The 17,517-nt window shown below is 38.4% G+C and overlaps 1 protein-coding gene across 1 annotated transcript in view; it reads left to right on the top strand.

The window, feature by feature from the left end:
- The window catches only part of LOC117078435 (teneurin-1), a 174,971-nt gene that overhangs the window by 62,256 nt on the left and 95,198 nt on the right, over positions 1 to 17,517 (top strand). The window contains exons 8-9 of the mRNA XM_033201989.1: positions 3,858 to 4,001; positions 10,308 to 10,557. Of these exons, the coding sequence (XP_033057880.1) occupies positions 3,858 to 4,001; positions 10,308 to 10,557 (394 nt within the window). The remainder of the gene's footprint in view (positions 1 to 3,857; positions 4,002 to 10,307; positions 10,558 to 17,517) is intronic.

Here is a 17,517-nt window from a genome sequence, read left to right as displayed (position 1 = left end):
GAGCAAGCTACAATTTTTTACTCAGTCTTCTTTACAAGCCAGTGTAATATTTGCAAGATGACTAACAGTAAAGTCAGAGGTGCAGTCCTGTGACCAGAGGATAGAATCCTCTGCAAAAGTAACAAGACTATCTTGACAATTAGTGACTCTTGGTTATTGAACATTCCGTTAATATCTCTGTGTGGAGGTGAAGGAGAGAATACAGGAAGGCAGAAATCCATATGGAATTAGAAGAGTCACAAGGGAGGTGATCACATGGCTCAGAGAAAGTATTATTCCGTAATAATTACTCACTCTCGACTGCCTTCTCAATATATGCACACCAGCACGAACCCATTATGCTAACCCCTGGGAAGTGTAGTCCAGGACCCCTTATCCACTTATTCTTGCTCACTGCGAGTCTAGTCTACTTTCTACAGCTTCTCTGAGATGTTGATGAATTTTCTTTTTCCTTTCTATGACACTCTTCTCCCTAGTCCCTACTCCAGAGTGCTAGAGACTGAATCTGTGCCCCGTACCATGCTATGTTGATGATCAGACATGATAGACAACAGGCTGCCTAGGAAATGGTAGTGGTCCACTGTGCTTATTTAGCTGAGGCTCAGCTGTCATAGTGTCAGGCAGAGCATGGTGTCAAGACAGCATTTTCAGTGCCAGCTCCAGTATAACCTTTTTTCCCTATATTTAATTATATGAAAAAAGTAGGCATTTAGTACATTATAGTCTGCTTCCATGACAGAAAGTCTAGGATTAGTTGCTATTGTATTTGCTAGTTCTTGTGAGCTGGGAGAGAAGCTCCATGGGGTGAAACATTTGCCTTCTCATAAGCTGATTGCAAGTTCCAGGATTATGTTAAAGTGGGCTGCTGTCAGAAAGAAACTTTGCCTTGTTACCCTGAGCAAGGAACCACATATGAAAATACCCCGACACACAGCTATTCTCATTAAAGTCAGCTGGAAATTTTGGACAAGTCTTAAATATAAATTATAACCTCATTAGCTCATAGAGCTTTCTTGGGGGAAAGTAAATCTAATAAAAATTAGAGGGAACTTAGTAAGTGGTTGCCTTGTTGCTATTTGCTGTGACTGGGGAAAAAAAGTAATATAATTGTGAGGTTTGCAGCCAATGCACTTTTTTGTTGTGGACTGGAGAGCAATTCAGAGAGCAGATAGGAGGAGGTGAAAAGAATACGTATGTCTCATTACCACTGCACTGAGAACTCCTTAATTGATGCTTTATGTAAGCATTTCCTGCTGCAGAGTTGGGAGGATCTTTAACTGTTACTGAGAGAGAAAAAGCAGGCTCCAAACCACCATCACAGGTCACCAGGGCACACTACTTATTTGCAAAACTGCGCAATCACCTTCCGGAGGAGGGATTCTAGGAGAGCTCACCAGACTTACAATGTACAGAAGGCAGATCCAGTAATTGCCAGGAGCACTGTGGGGAAGGAGATGATGGCTTTAAGGGAACTTGTAATTATTGTCATTGTGATTATTTATTAATCAAGACTTTTAAATGTTGGCAGGAGAAGCAGAAGCTGTGTTATCCTACACACCACATGGCCCTCAGTGTGCTCTCTAACCACCTGATTTTTCCAGCATAAGATTCAGTGTTCTATTTGGCTTTGGGGTTTGATCCTCAACCAGAAGTTATCAAATGTAATCTAGAAAGAATGCAATTTAGAGTGTTAGTGCTAAAGAAGGATTAAAAGGATTGTCTACTACAGTTGTCTTTGATCTGAGATCTTTATTTGGACTTCAGAAAGTCAGTGAACTCCCTAGAGTTATATACAAAATTTTGTATTTGTATGCATTTTTCTAGGAAGAATGTCCATAACTTTAATTAGATTCACAACAAAGTGTTCCCTGACCCAAAAGCATCTAAGAACCACCAATTCTAGTCACTCCCTCCCACTATGCTACCAGTGAAAAGCCCAACTCCAGAGATAGAGAATAACTTGCCTGAGCCCACACAGCTAGTTAATGATAGACCTGAGAGTTGAAGTCTTTTCTGACTCTTGGTCCAAACCAACACTTTGCACTTTACCAGAGTTGTTTTTGCAAGTAGAAGGGCTGTATGAGATATCAGGGAGACTGTAGACAGTATTGATTTGTACCATAAGTGTAACTTGAACTAGATTATCTTTGAGATTCCTTTCCCCTCTGAGAGTCTATTTCCACTGTTAATAGAGAACAGCATTGGCATAGATGATTAGTTTCATCCCCCACCCCCCGTCCATGGGCCTCCTTTGCTAATAATGCTTGGTTGAGGATAATATTAAAATGAGTTTGCATTTCATGAGTCTTTACCAGTTGATGGCTGATAGAAGGGCATCCCTGCCAGGAATGGCTACATAATTTGCGGGGCCCAGTGAAATGAAAAGGAAAATACAGAGCCCCTTGTTTAAAAAGTATTACAAATGTCAAGACAGTGACTGGAGAGCATTAAACCAAGTGTGGAGCCCTCCTAAGCATGGGTCACACCCATGAAGATGGCCCTGTTCCCTATTATAAGCTTTGGTAGAGTGGAGGACAAAAAGAAGCCTGCCTGCAATTTAAAATTGGCCACAAATGATCCACAAAGTCAGAGAGTTGGGTATTTGTGATTACAGGGACTTTTGGCTTGTCTGTGAATGTGCTCACACACACATGCACATGCACACACAAATCAGTTTGACTAAAATTACCATCTTTTCCCTTCACCTAATGCCAAAAACCAAAACTAGTTGGCTTTATTTTTTCCCTTTTGGACCTATGGTTTGGCATTGTTTAAGCACCCATTTTCATTTCCAGTTTTCATAACCAAATAACAAAGGAAGGACTGAGCTCTTCAGGGGCATCTAAAGAGTCAGGTAGAGGCAGGTACTCGAAAGCAATGGCAGACCACAGACCAACAGGGGCTATTTTAAGCTGCCAGAGAGGAGGCAAGCCGCTTCAGGATATGCAGTATAATGAGCCAGTGTTCTCAGGCTTAGAACATTATGAGGATAGAAAGCATTGTAAATTTAAGAATCAGAAATCTGGGGTTCCAACAGGTAAGCAGGTTTACCAAGAGGGAAAATGGCTAGGACTTGGTATACTTGAACTATACATAGTTCAGTAGAGCAAAGACACTCAAGCTACCACATTTTGCATTTCCCATTTCAGTAGCATACCAGGGTTCCAAGTTTAATGCACAACATCTGTGCTGCATAGCAGTTGAAGCCAAATGTTGGGTGATGTCCCATTGGTTAGTTATATGCAGAAACCAAAACATAATGTGCACAAAGTGGAATTTATACTTGCATCACTCTAAGCAAACTTGGTCTTCTCAGCAAACCAAAAGCCAGTTACCACAGGAAAACATAAATTAGGCAAATCCATTTTTATTAGTTTCATATGTAGTTGTTTGCTGTATAAGTGAACTAGTACTCCAAAGGCAGCTTCCTGAGTGCATTTTTCACTATAGTGGTAAAAAACTAGCCCTACCTGCTCTTCTCCTACAAAGGTGGAGAGAAATTATACTACCACAGCTTAATCCTGCAGAAAGCGACTCTCTTCAGTTTTACAGCATAGCCTCCAACCCAAAAGCCCAAAATAAAGCTTAATGTCCATAAACATATGGTACCGACCTAATAAAAGCATTTATTTACTCACTCCTTCTTATATTTATCCAATATGCACTGATCGCTTTTGAGTGACCAATGCTATGCTAGATGCAAGTTGTACTGTGCTAGGTGAAAGAAATTTGCAGTCAAATTTCAACTCTAACCAGAATTTAGTAGCCAATGTAATATCCACAGAATTGTCAACTAGTATAAACATGAAGCAAATATTTTACAATTTTCTAATGTGCTGTTAACTCTTTGTCTGCAGTATCTGTGGGATATGAATATGAAACATGCCCTGACTTTATTCTCTGGGAGCAAAGGACAGTCGTTTTACAAGGTTTTGAGATGGATGCTTCTAACCTAGGAGGCTGGTCTTTGAATAAGCATCACATTTTGAATCCTCAAAGTGGTAAGTAGCTTTTTAAATTTTTATTAATACTACTTTCCTAATGCTGTATAACACATATTCATTGCAGAAAATTTGGAAAGTACAAGATAAAAATTACTTGTAAGAATACTACTTAGAGATGACTGCATTAGTACATTTCCTTTCAAATGTAATAATTCTAGTTTGAATTACTGTTAGTGTGGTAAGAATCAGAACACTCTCATCTTAATCTATCCCTTCTGTGGACCACTCTCCCTGCTGTTCTCCTTGTTTGCAATTTAAATGTTAAATAAATCAGGAGAGGGGAGCAGAGGTGGCCCCTGAGTTTGTGCTTTTCCCAGACAAACTGAGTTTGCTACCCTGGTTATAACTCTTTCATCCAAGTTCCTTCACCTCCTGTTGCATCTTAGTGAGAAACCCGTCACTGGTGTTTTCATACAGCTTTCCTCTGAACGTCTACTGTGGAATCATATCCCTTTTCATCTAAAGAGACAGATTCTGAACAAGCTATAGTAGGACATGTACATTGGGTTATTTTTCCAGAATTGGGGATCAGAATGTGTTGAGGCCCCTACACACTTCCATCCAGCCATCCTTGTATCCATCTTAACTTTGTGGAACAGGTGGCTAAGGCCAGGCGATCTTATAAGGCCATGAACTGACCAAAGCTAAGGGATCCATTTTATAATCACACCCATGATATCACTTCATCTGTACCATAGTCAAATCAGCTATGTCAACGAGCCCCACAGGCTGAGAAATTTTGAATGGCAAAGCTAACCAGATTTACTTCAGCCATAGAAAGAGACCGCCTACTACAGTCCCAGTGTGGGACTCTGAAGGGGAATGAGTCTATTGCTGTATGCCCCATTTTACCTCTTTCCCCTCCTTCAGGAAGATTCTGAATTCCATATCAAACAGTTTATTTTTTTAAGAGCAAAGATTCAGGATGAGATATAAAATGTCAACTTTTTTTTCTGTTGTCAAAAGGAAAGCCATAGTTTTAAAAGTACAAAAATGAAAGGGCAGATGCCACTTATTAAATTATTAGGGTTTTTGTTTTGATTTGAAAGAGTTTGACATTTTAAGCAGGCGTTTCTTTTCCACTCACTTTTATTGGCTTGTATGGATTGTCTCTTTCAAATGCCTGTCATTGACATTAAACACAAAGTGGGAAATGACCTCAATCGAGCCAGCCCCCAGCTGTGTGCTCCCAGTCTTGTATCCTCTTACCATTTGCTTCACATAGACTTGAAACATTCAGAACAGAAGGGAGTCATTCAGAAAGTTGGCTTTGGGGCCCCCCTGATTTCCACAAATGTGTTATCTCCACCCCTAATTCACTAGTAATTAGATTTTAGGTAATAGGCATCAAGTTATTTCTGAGAATTTTTAACAGCTTTATTGAAGTATAATTTATACATCATAAAATTTACCCATTATAAGTGTACACTCCAATGATCTTTAGTAAATTTGTAGTTGTCAACCATCACCACAACCCAGTTTTAGAATATTTTTATCACCTCCAAAAGATTGTGTGTGCTCATTCACAGCCCCACTAAATCTGCTTTGTGTTTCTACCTTTCTGAGAAATTTATTCTGAGAAAGAAGCCTTCCTTTGGATAGGTTTTTAAAAAGGAGCATTTGTTCATTTTATCATCTCATTTGTAGACGCGTATTTCCAACCAAGAACTTATCACACTTGCCAGGAAACAGATCTGAAGCCAGCTCTGCTGCTGCCTTTCAGCCTGACCTTGGACACAAAAACCTCTCTTGGGATGTTTTCGAAGTCTAAATCCCACCCACAAAGGCAGTTTTAGAGGCAGGAATGATAAGTGTGACGGAGCAGCTTTGGGAAGACCAATTTAGAAAGCAATGCTCTTTCCCCCTCGGGTCAGACAGTCTTTTCTGACTGATTAAGGCAAGAGTAACGTCTCTCCAAATTCCCCCACTCCACTTCTCTCTGGAAAAAACGTAACTCTTTAGGCATCCTGCTTTTTTGATCAGAGACAGATAGCAGATTAAAAACAAGAATGTATCTACCCCCAGTTTCCCCTCACTAGTTAAAAAGACACCTGTAATTAGACTGGATGTCTGCTGCCATTCTTTTCCTCAGTTTTCTTTGGCTCCAAAATCATTATGCAATGGGTAGTTTCTAGCGGGCAGTGTTTTCAGACCTTTTGTCATTTCCGTTGCTGCAATTATATTACCTGACAATTAACCATTGGTTGTGGAGAATTGTTTCCCAAATATTAGACCTGATATATAAAGATGGTTCTGATTTTCACTAAGATAAAAACACCAGAAACTTGTGGTTTTCAACATTATTCCTTTTAAGTACATCTTCTTAGTGATTATAAAGAGGGTATATTCATTCATTTTAAGAAAACTCAGTTCTTTAAAATTATAAGAAAGTTGTGCATATCTGTTACAGAACTAAGCTATTTGTTTGGTATATCTTTTATCAGACATATCCCCTAGGGTTTCCTGCCAGTTGAGTGTCTAAAATTATCAAAAAGAACAATCTAGGGCACTAACTGGGTATTGTCATCTGTCTCAAAATTGGTAAAGAATTTCTTTTAACTTATCCTCCAAAATAAGCCAGTAGTTTGCCGACAAATGGTTTTACTGGGAGGAGAAGTAAATATCCATTGATCACACTGGCATACCTCCCAGTTTGTGTTTATATCCACTCAGTCAAGTACTGAGAGAAATATGTGTTGTGTCTCTTTGTTGTTCATAAATCTGAAAAATGGTTTCTTCCTTGAAATCAGCATAAAGCACCACCCACTGGCTTTCAAGGAGATTTTTTATTTCAGACATATTTATAAGCATCAAAAGAAGTTCTGAACAAAGTAGCAAGAGGGTATGACTAGTATGTTTAAAAGTGTGCTTACCTTATTATACAGTGGACTTGGCTTTTTGGCAAAGAAAAGGAAAACTTTGAAGATAAAATGTGCAGTAGGCCCCATTCAGTGGGGTTTCGTTAACTGTAAACAAGACGCCCAATCCTTAGCAGGAAGTTGGCCTTCACATAAATAATGTGTATTGTCCTAGGATCATTTGATTCCCTTTTCAAAATGAGCATGTGTGGCAGAAGAAACTAGAAAGGAGGCAGCAGTAATTGATCAAGATTTCTAGGAACATAAACAAAATATTTTCAAAGCAACATTTTGCAAAAGAATTGGTATTAAATCATGGTTGCTAGATGGTATGCCCTGGTTCTGTGTAATGGAAGGTTAAACAGATTCTTGAAACAACAAAAACACCCTTCAAAATGATCTATTTTTCCAGGGCAATACAAAAGGGGATTGCCTATTTTTGTTTTGATTGCTTCAGCTTTAAACAGGAATGGTAATTTCAGTACACGGGCACTTTAAGTACCTTGCATGAAAGCCAGACATCAATTGTTGAGATGTAATCAGAAAGTACATTGCCTTATGTTTTATTTCCTTTAATCATTCTTCTTCTTTGATGGAGTGTTGGGCTTTCTAATAGAAAAGGGGAGTTTTAGAATTGCAGGCTTAGAAGAATGGTTTAGAATAGCCATCTTTAGTTTTAAAATTGCCAGGAGCCTGGTAATAACATGTCATTTTGAGGGTAATTGTTAACTATACCATTATATTGATATAAAAAAAGTGGAGATCTACCTGTGAAAATAGATGTTAATAGCAAATCTGGTATTTCCAAGCCAATAACTGGAAAGATTTTTGAATGATATACACTACAGTGCATTGCTGAAATACTGACATGCTAAACAGTGGTTTCCTCATTTATTAAAGAACATATCATAGTCTCGTTTGTAGAATATTCTGTTAGCAATCATCAAGAGATTTCTCTTCAATGGTGTTGTGCAACTGTCATTCCAGTTCTCATTCACCTCCTCCTCATTTATTTGAATTACAATACTGACCACACTGCGACTAAATGTTTTTTGGGAAATGAAATTCAGTCCTATTAATCTTACTTAATTAACTATTCTAAATCTTAAGAAAGGTCTCTACTACCTAATAAAGTTATTAATAAAATAATAAGAAAGTAGTGATCCTCAAGAAATCTCACAGTTCTGCAATAAAAGACCAATTTGTTAGGGCATAAACTCACAGCTGTTCCTGCAAATCATATGTTGCAAAAGTAGCCAGAAATCGCCCTGGAAGGAAAAGTAAAAATACTTAAATTTGAAATCCAAATACTATATGACGGATGGGATTTTTGTTTGCTGGAAGGCTCTTTCCAACCATATATTGCCACCATGGTATTGTAGCATGTTTTACCCTCTTGTTTATTTTTGCCAGCAATGTTCCTACCTCAGAGTGATCAATAGTTTCTATGGTAGGACTGTGGTACCAAAAGTTGGAAGAAAAATAAGGAGACATTTCAGGAAATGTTCAGGGAGAGTAAAAGGCAATGCAAGGAGATAGACAGTGGGGGGAAAGGGAGAAAAACATAAGGTTTAACTGTATAACTGCATTCGTTCATTTGCTATCAGTGACTTCAGTCTGACACATGGGCATGCCTTCCCACAACATGGATGTTTCACCTGCCCTGGCTCATTCTGGGCTGACTTGAGCCATTTAGCACAGCAGTACTTGTTCCTTGGATTTTCTGCCCAGGCTCAGCAGGCTTGCAAAATCATTGGAATTTAGACAAGGAAACTATGAGAAACTCAAAGCCTATTTTCAACATTTACTGAGCACTTATAATGATTTGGCCACAGGGATGGCACTAAAATATAGAAAGGAGTAAGATAGAGGATCTGCCTTCAAGGAACTCATTCATGTTCTAATGAGAAAGACAGAGAAGTAATAAAAACTGTATCACACAATGTGATAAATGTTGTAACAGAGCTATGGAAAACAAACTATGGGCACACAGAGGAGGGAGTAACTGACTCTGCCTTGATGGAGCATTGAGGAAAACTTGAGCTGAGCTTTAAAGGATGAATAGAACTTCCCCAAGCAGACACGATGAGGAAGGCATTCAAGATAAAGATAATAGCATGGACAAAAACATAGAGGAATGGAAGTAGGTGAAAGTAACCATAAGTAGTTTGTTCTGGCTAGATCTCAGGATATAGATGAAAGCATGATGAGAGGGGAGACTGAGGAAGTAGTCAAGGGCCAAATCATGAAGGACTTTGTATGTCTTAACAATAAGGAATGTGCCCTTTATCCAAAGGGATATGGAGCTATTGAAAGGTATTAAGCCACAGACTGAAATAATCTCTATGGCAGGAGTGGGGACGAAGATCTGGAAATGGGTATGCATGGAGACCAGGAGACCAAGAAGTTAAGAAAAACTAAACTAATGTGGGAATAGTGAAGAAGAAACTGGTTTCAACACATTTTAAGGGATAGACTCAATGGGAGTTAATGATTAATCAGGTTTCAAGAATGGGGGAAAGAAGAGCCATGGTGATATCCAGATTTCCAATTTAGGTAATTGTATGCATGGTACAACCACTCACAAGATGATTAGGGAACACAAGAGGAAGAGCGGGGTTTGGGAGGGGTTGCAGAAAAAATAGTGAGTTCAGTTTTTATATGTTTGAGTCTGAGGTAATTATGGGGGGTCCAAGTAAAAAGGTCTAGAAGGAAATTGCATGTCAGTTAAGAACTCTCTGGATGGGAATAAGTTTCAGCATATAGAAATGGGAGTTAAAGCTGTGGGTATGGATGAGATTGCCCACACAGAATATCTGCAAAGCATTTTCATAAGTCAGTATCTCTATTTCCTGCACTGATGATAGTGCGATATGGTCCAAAAGAGTAGAAAATTCAAGTTTCTTTCATTTATCTTTGAAGTACATTCTAGCAGTAAGATTTCTTTTCTTTTCACAGAAGTAGATTACCTTCCTGATTGTGTTTTGCTAAGGTTAATATTAAAATTGACTGATATTCTCTTTTCAGGAACCGGTTTCATAGTGAGTGTAATTTGAAGTCAGACAGGTATGTGCTAGGCATCAGAAAAGAGCCAGCCAGATATGGAAATGTAGCCACAGATGATTCACAGAGCCCAGAGTGAATAGGTCATTAAAAGTTAGTCATCAAATGCTTTATTGAGTCATTTAGAATCAACATTATAAGGACTGGTTGCATTACCCTGCTTCACAGATGGACAAACTGAGGCAAAGCATTATGCTACTATTTGTTGTGGTTATGCAGTTAAACAAAACTGAGGAAAGGGTGTGTTTCACTCTCAGGTTCTCTTATGCCAGGCCAAAGCTCCTTCCTGCTTTGAATGATGAAAAGCAAATTAAAATATTGCAGAGATTATTTTGTGGTAATTGCTTTTCTTAAATCCTCTTTTTGTTTTCCTTGAATCTAGGAATCATACATAAAGGGAATGGAGAAAATATGTTCATTTCCCAGCAACCCCCAGTCATATCAACCATAATGGGTAATGGACACCAAAGGAGTGTAGCGTGCACCAATTGCAATGGCCCAGCCCACAACAACAAACTCTTTGCTCCTGTCGCCTTAGCTTCTGGCCCTGATGGCAGTGTGTATGTTGGCGACTTCAATTTTGTAAGGAGAATATTTCCCTCGGGGAACTCCGTTAGTATTTTGGAATTGAGGTAAGTCTTCTCTTATCTCTATATATTTGCTTAGCAGATAAAGCAAAAAGCAAGATAACATGAAAAGACAAAGCATTGCCAGAAGAAGCAGAAAATGCAATCGCCCCTATTGTAGCACTGAGTTAAGATGCAGGAATAGGGACAAAGGTCAACGTGCCCACTCTTCCTACTTGAAGGATCCTTTGAGCACTACTTTGGAGAACCAGGAAGTGTTAACATCGCTGTATGTATGTCCTTCCCTGTATACAGTGCTGACACTGACATGGATCTCAATACTTCCAAGCACTCAAGTAAGTCACTCACTCACTGCTGGCCACTGTGAAGACTCATCAAAACTATTCCATTCTAGTTGGGAGAGATACTGTCTGATCCAAAAGGCTAAACTTCGTAAGTTTTTATTTCCAATCTTTGGAAATGGTCATTTCATAAACAAGAAAATGGAAATCTGGTTTTCATGGCATGATAAAGAAGGAAGAACTGGTTCTTTACCCTTAAAAGCCCTACCCCATGATAATTAAAGCACTTATCTTTAGATTTTCTCACACAGTTTAATAATTTTCTTGAGAGTACAAAGTATTTTGACACCTTTTGTAAGGAATTCGTAGCTTTTAGTATTCCATATCCTGAAGTTCCACAAAGATTATGACTAAATTGACTGTGGTTTAATTCGCTTATTTCTTCCCTTTCTGAGATTATAAGACACAAATGTGTATCTTCTGGAGTTATAGAATAGGGAAGCTTCAACTCCCATCTCCTTAAGAATACACAAACCTGTTTCCTGTCCCCGGGTAAACTGGTAGAGCCTTCTTTCTAATTAGTTATGACAGCTGTATTCCCAACACATGCGTCTGGAACATTTGGCTTAAAGTTTCTCTATATTCCAGAAGATCTAGATGCTATCCTATGAACTATTCCATAAAACAATTTTTTCTTCAGGCTTCTCCTCAATGACCTGACAAATAGTGATCAAATATAGTGACTGGAGAGCAGAGACGTTGATAGAGCAACTCGTATGTACATGGCATCATCAAAGCCAATTAAAACACATGAGAAGTCTTGGGTCATTTTCATTTAACACTTACTTTCACACAAGCATGTAAATTTGAATACATAAGGGCATTTCTCAAAAATTTTCAGATTATCATGCTTGTTATGGAATATACCTCCGTTTTCTAATACTGAGTTATTCCCTCACACCTAGCTGGGGAGATCTTCTAGTCCCAAGCCCCCATCCACTTTTCACATTAATTCACTCCAGTTTTAATACATTTCTTAATTATAATAGCAAAGGCTGTCATAGGGAAGAAAGCTGTTAAATCCCTTAGCTAATGAAAAAATAGACTGTAAAGTTAAGACTTTATAATAAAGACAAAGCACTTTTAGAGAGTCTAGAGAGGTACTAATTCATAGCACCCTACCCTAATCAAGTGTTCATGTACCTCAGGATGTTACACCTCATGGCGACTTGTCATTTCCAGCAGCACATCTCTTTGGGCACCTACTTACTGGAAAGTCAACAGGAAGGCCCAGATGGTTGGTTGTATGCCTAGATGTGGAAATGATTTATACCACAGTCCACATTGTTTTCAAAACCCTAGGGATGCTCCATCTACATAATGCCAAATATAGATAGGAGCACTGAACAATTCATTCAACATCTGAATGTTTCCAGTCATCCAGACTGTCAGGTAGACAGAAACCTTGTCTTGCTGAGTCTACATAGTTAACCCTATAAAGCCTGTATAGCTAACCCCTATATAGCTAACTCCTCAAAGGAAAAACAGTAAAATTATCTACAAAAACAAAACAAAAAATTATATTAATATTTTTTAAACTCTAGCTAAATTTAGTCCTTTTCTTTGTAATTTAAATGTAAATTTACCTAAAGTGGAGCAATTGTCATTCATTGATGAGATTCTCTCTTGGTCAAGGATCCTTAACAGTTTACAGATTTGCATTTTAGTCCAAAGTACCTTATGACCTTCAACACAAAGCCATTCGAAGTATAAAATAGAATAACTTGGACTCTAATTGCAAACTCATTTTCTCAGTATAAAGAAAAATTAGTTTCTGACAGTTTGAAGTACTATCCAATGCCTCTATTCATTCTTATTCCATGACACTGTTTTGTCTCATTGTCTCAGCTCTTCACTTAGGCATGCACACACTTTGAATTCACACATCAAGGCTCTCTCGCTTAGCTTGAGAGCTTTTCTCAAGCTAACCGGCTTTTCTGAGTTGAGATCCTTTTGAGTAGTTCTTCTTAACATTTTTTTATTAGTGTTAGATTCCTTTGAGAATCTACTGAAGGCTATGGACCCCTCTCCTTAGGAAAAACAAAATCACACAAAATGGCATATATGATTTAAGGGATTGCATTTTTTCCCTTCCTTAGAGTTCCCTACTTCCCACTGCCCCACCAGCAACCAGTCCCTGTAGATGAAGCCCTTTTGTAGACTCATGTTTAATATCCCCTGCATTAGGTTCAAGGAGAAAAGGCAATTATTTCTTCTCTATTCCAACACTCGTTTGATTGGCCATCAAAGAAATAAGCTAATTGAATATACATGACCATTTTGATCTAATTGACAGGTAACTCCCTAACTGTTTGACTATAGTCAAAACCATCAAACCAGTTTATGTCAGCACACATTAGCTGTCATTAGCTGTCATGTTTACTCAGAAACTAATATAGCTCTTATTAGATTCACTTTTTAAAAAAAAAAAAAAGCATCTATCCTGATCAGTTGCCTATATGTGTACTGTACATTGTACATATAATTTGTGGATGTATGTATTTGCTTTATAAATTTTCCAAATTTAAGCTTCCTGCGGAGAAATAAGGTGATTTAATAAGGCTGTGCTATCTTAAGAACCATAATGGTCATTGATTCTACTGTATTTAGATAAAAACCTCACTTTGTACCAGTTTTTTTCTTAAGATCAGTTAATTTAATTGCTCTGTGTCCTATGCAAATTAGTCCATTTTCTTGGTTGCGTCATCTGATTCCTGGAAACACAGACTAATATAGCCATTATGTTATTGGTTGTATTTAAAATTGTGAATGGAGAAGCAATATTGTCAACAGATGATTATAGAATGGGATAGAAAGCCTTATAGATTTTGATCCTATCAGGTTATTCATTATGTAAATGATCTACTATGTTCTCTAGTAGTTCTCTTCCCTATCTATAAAATTGACTTCAGGTTTATACTTGAGCATCCTCTTACATGACATATACAATTTAACCTGTTTAGAGATCCACAGATGTGTAGCTCTCAGCCCAAAGTTTGATGACATTTTGGAAGGACATATAGTTTGCCCCTAATGGATGCCCTTCTAGATCTTTTTGTTTCATATTGGACCACACTGAACAATTCCAGATGTCCTTGGAAGTTTGAAGATTGGAAGACTGTAGATATTTTCTGCCTCAGCCCTATTGATCTGAACTCTTTCCAGTTGAAACATCTGACCTCAAAAATAACTTCATTTTCATTGGTTGCCAATCATTTATTTCCTCTAGCTAGTCCCCCACTGGTAGAACAAGGAGGAAAAGGAAAAGTCAGCAATATCACTATCATTAGAAATCTGCCAAGAGAAACAATATTATTTCTTATTATTTAAGTATATACTACCACTTTGCCTGTTTCCTGCAGATTTCATTCATATGTATACATCTTAAAGCTTCCTTCCAGTGGGAGATTGAGGTAAGATAATAAAGAAGGAAAGCTTATAAGATCATACAATTAAACCTCTGTGACTTTAAAAATACATCCCTTGAAAAAAATTTTAAGATAGATTCACTTCTATGTGGGGTAGTTTAGGTGTTGGTTTCACTAGGGATTTGCTCCTTGTATTTATATAGATAGATAGATAGATAGATAGATACTTATATATGCATGTGTGTGTGTGTATGCACACACATATATATGTATACATACATATATATATGCAGGCACACACACAGATTTCAGTAGAACAAAAATGACATCACAGATTTGTGAGCTTAGTATTAGAAGGATCCCTGAGGGTATCAGGTCCAAAATTGTGCCCAATCCATGCCTGATGGTTTGTTGTCTCTATATTGATCTCTTTCAATCACGGGAAGCTTTAGTACTTCTCAAGATCCATTGCATCTTTGGACTGCTCCATTAGAAAATTCTTCCTTATATTCAGCCAAAATCTGCCTTTGTGAAAAATTCACTCGGTAGTGGCAAATGGTAGCATCTAAAACAGTACATAAGTCACTTCCCTCTTTTACCTGACAAACTTTCACAAGTGTGAGGAGAGCTGTCATAGGTTCCTGAGCTTTCTCTTCCTCAGTCTAAACATCTACAAGTCCTTCAACTATTTCTCATCAATTATGACTTAGTTGACTTTTTAAATTGTTATAGCCTCAGGGCCACTTTTAAGTTTTCTGAAACTAACAGGGATAATTATATAAGTAAAAACAGGAGACACCATATCAAATGCTTTGCAAGAATTCAAATATATAATATCCCTCTGTACCCCTCTCATCTTCTAATTTCACAACTCTATTAGAAAACCCATTAAGCATGACTGGAAATGATTTATTCTTTATAAAAACCTCATGCTGCTATTGTTCAAGATTTTGTTATTCTCTAGATAGTTATTTTGTCCTTCCCTTAAAAATGAAAGAGATAAGAAAATAAGAGCCTGGCAAATGCTTTTTGGTATCTTAAGTAATTTGGATTCAACAAATGTCAATGTGACATGAAAATTTCTCTTGAGGCCGGGCGCAGTGGCTCAAGCCTGTAATCCCAGCACTTTGGGAGGCCGAGATGGGCGGATCACGAGGTCAGGAGATCGAGACCATCCTGGCTAATACAGTGAAACCCTGTCTCTACTTAAAAATACAAAAAAGTAGCCGGGCGACGAGGCGGGCGCCTGTAGTCCCAGCTACTCGGGAGGCTGAGGCAGGAGAATGGTGTAAACCCGGGAGGCGGAGCTTGCAGTGAGCTGAGATCCGGCCACTGTACACCAGCCTGGGTGGCAGAGCAAGACTCCGTCTCAAAAAAAAAAAAAAGAAAATTTCTCTTGAGATTTTCCTGTTTCTTTTCCAGCAACTGCTTAATATTTCATACATTGTGCTCTGGACTTGATTCCTGTCATTGACTGGGAATGGAGTAGAACTGGAATAGCAGCCACTTAGGGGCAGTTAGAATGCTGAGAGGCAGGAGAACTTGTAGAGCTCTCCGCTGAAGGAATAAATGGAAATGGAGCTTTGAGAGCTCTACAAATATCTCAGAAATGGCCATGAACCATCCTCTTGTCAACAGCATTGGAGCTACAAATACTAGAAGCACTACATGTAGATGAAATAGGTAGTTACCTCCCCAGTTTGATCTCATGTATTAGCAGTGGTACTCAAGGATTCCCTCCACCTCACCCAAAGACGTCTTCACTGGCCTTCCATGGTGCCCAAAAATTTCACTCTAAGAAATATGTTCCTTTGAATTGAAACATTGCATCTCTAAGATTTCCCAAAACCTGAACCTCTTTTAGAATGGCTCATCAAGCTAAAAACATTCATGAGTCCCTCGATATGGATTCATTCATCAGATTGCTTTTCAAAGGGACTGCTAGTGGAAACAGGGCCCTAAAACAGGACGGGTAAGTTGTGATAAGGGCAAGGAACAGAGCCAGAGCATGGGGGAAGGTAATCTTGGATGAGGGTCACTGGAGTTGGAATCTCCGATAAGTCAGTGACAATCAGGAGTATGCTCTGATGTCCAAAGGAAGAAGACAAGGGAAAGAGGAGCAGGAAGGGCAGACCATTCTTCAATGTCAAATGTTTCTGGCCAAGAATATGAAAAGAAGCTGAGAACAGCATGAAGAACAAGTAAAGGGCTGCAGTCACCACAATGCAGGCCACTCAAACTCCCATGATGCCAGGTCACTAGAAAACAACTCCAAAATTGGCATATGTCCTCCTTTCCATTCTTTACCTCACAAAAATATAAAAGCAATAGATGGTATATTATGTTAAGTGAAAGAAGCTAGACATAAAAGGACAAATATTAAATGGCTCAATTTATACGAAATATCTAGAATAGGGCATTCTTGTGGTTGCCTGGGGCTGAGGGAGGGGGAAAATGGGAATTGACCACAGATAGGTATGGAGTTTCTTCATAGCGTGATGAAAATGTTCTGGAATTGAATAATGATAAAGGCTACACAACTCTCTGAATGTACTGGAAACCACTGAATTGCACATTTTAGAAGGGTGAATTTTATGGTATACAAATCATATCAATAATTTTCTTTTAAATTAAAAAAGAAGAGTACATGACCCTTTCATCACCTGGATCTTGAGAAAATCAAAGGTCAACTTAAAGACTCTAACATTGGAAGCATGTCTTGCTCTAAAAAGATTTGAAATTCCATTTCTTTCTCTTCCTAACTTGTGGCAAGCTTCAAGTTGGTCCATTGCCAGGTGGTGGTGCCCACGGATGGGCCCAGGCCCTTGTGAAGAGCTCACACACTGACACCTCAGCATGTAGTCAGTTGGTAGCTAGATAGCAGACTGACTTTGGTGGTGGCTCAGTCCTAAATCCTTAACAAAAAGTAATTCTGAGACAGAACAAGGTCACACACTGGAAATAAATTCCGTCATTTTCACTTCCTCCCTCTGAGATGTTAATGAGAGAAGCTGCTCTGCATAATATGGGACATCTTTCCAAATTCACAGTGACATTATTGGCAGAATCAGAAGCAGCTGCAAGAAAGTCAAACCATCCCCCTCTCACTCCTTGCCATCATGTAAGAATTTCAAAACCCTTTGTAGCCACATAAATGGTTCTGTACCATGAGAATCTGTTTCAGATTAAACCATGTTTTAATGAGATCTTTCTAGTACTTTCACAACTAAACTTCCTTCAGGAGGATCACCTATGTCACAATAATTACAGCTAGCCTCAAGCACACTCATTCTATA

The sequence above is a fragment of the Trachypithecus francoisi genome, unplaced genomic scaffold, assembly GCF_009764315.1.
Source record: "Trachypithecus francoisi isolate TF-2019V2 unplaced genomic scaffold, Tfra_2.0 Lachesis_group6, whole genome shotgun sequence".
NCBI lineage: Eukaryota > Metazoa > Chordata > Mammalia > Primates > Cercopithecidae > Trachypithecus > Trachypithecus francoisi.
This window is presented reverse-complemented; position numbering and strand designations above follow the sequence as displayed.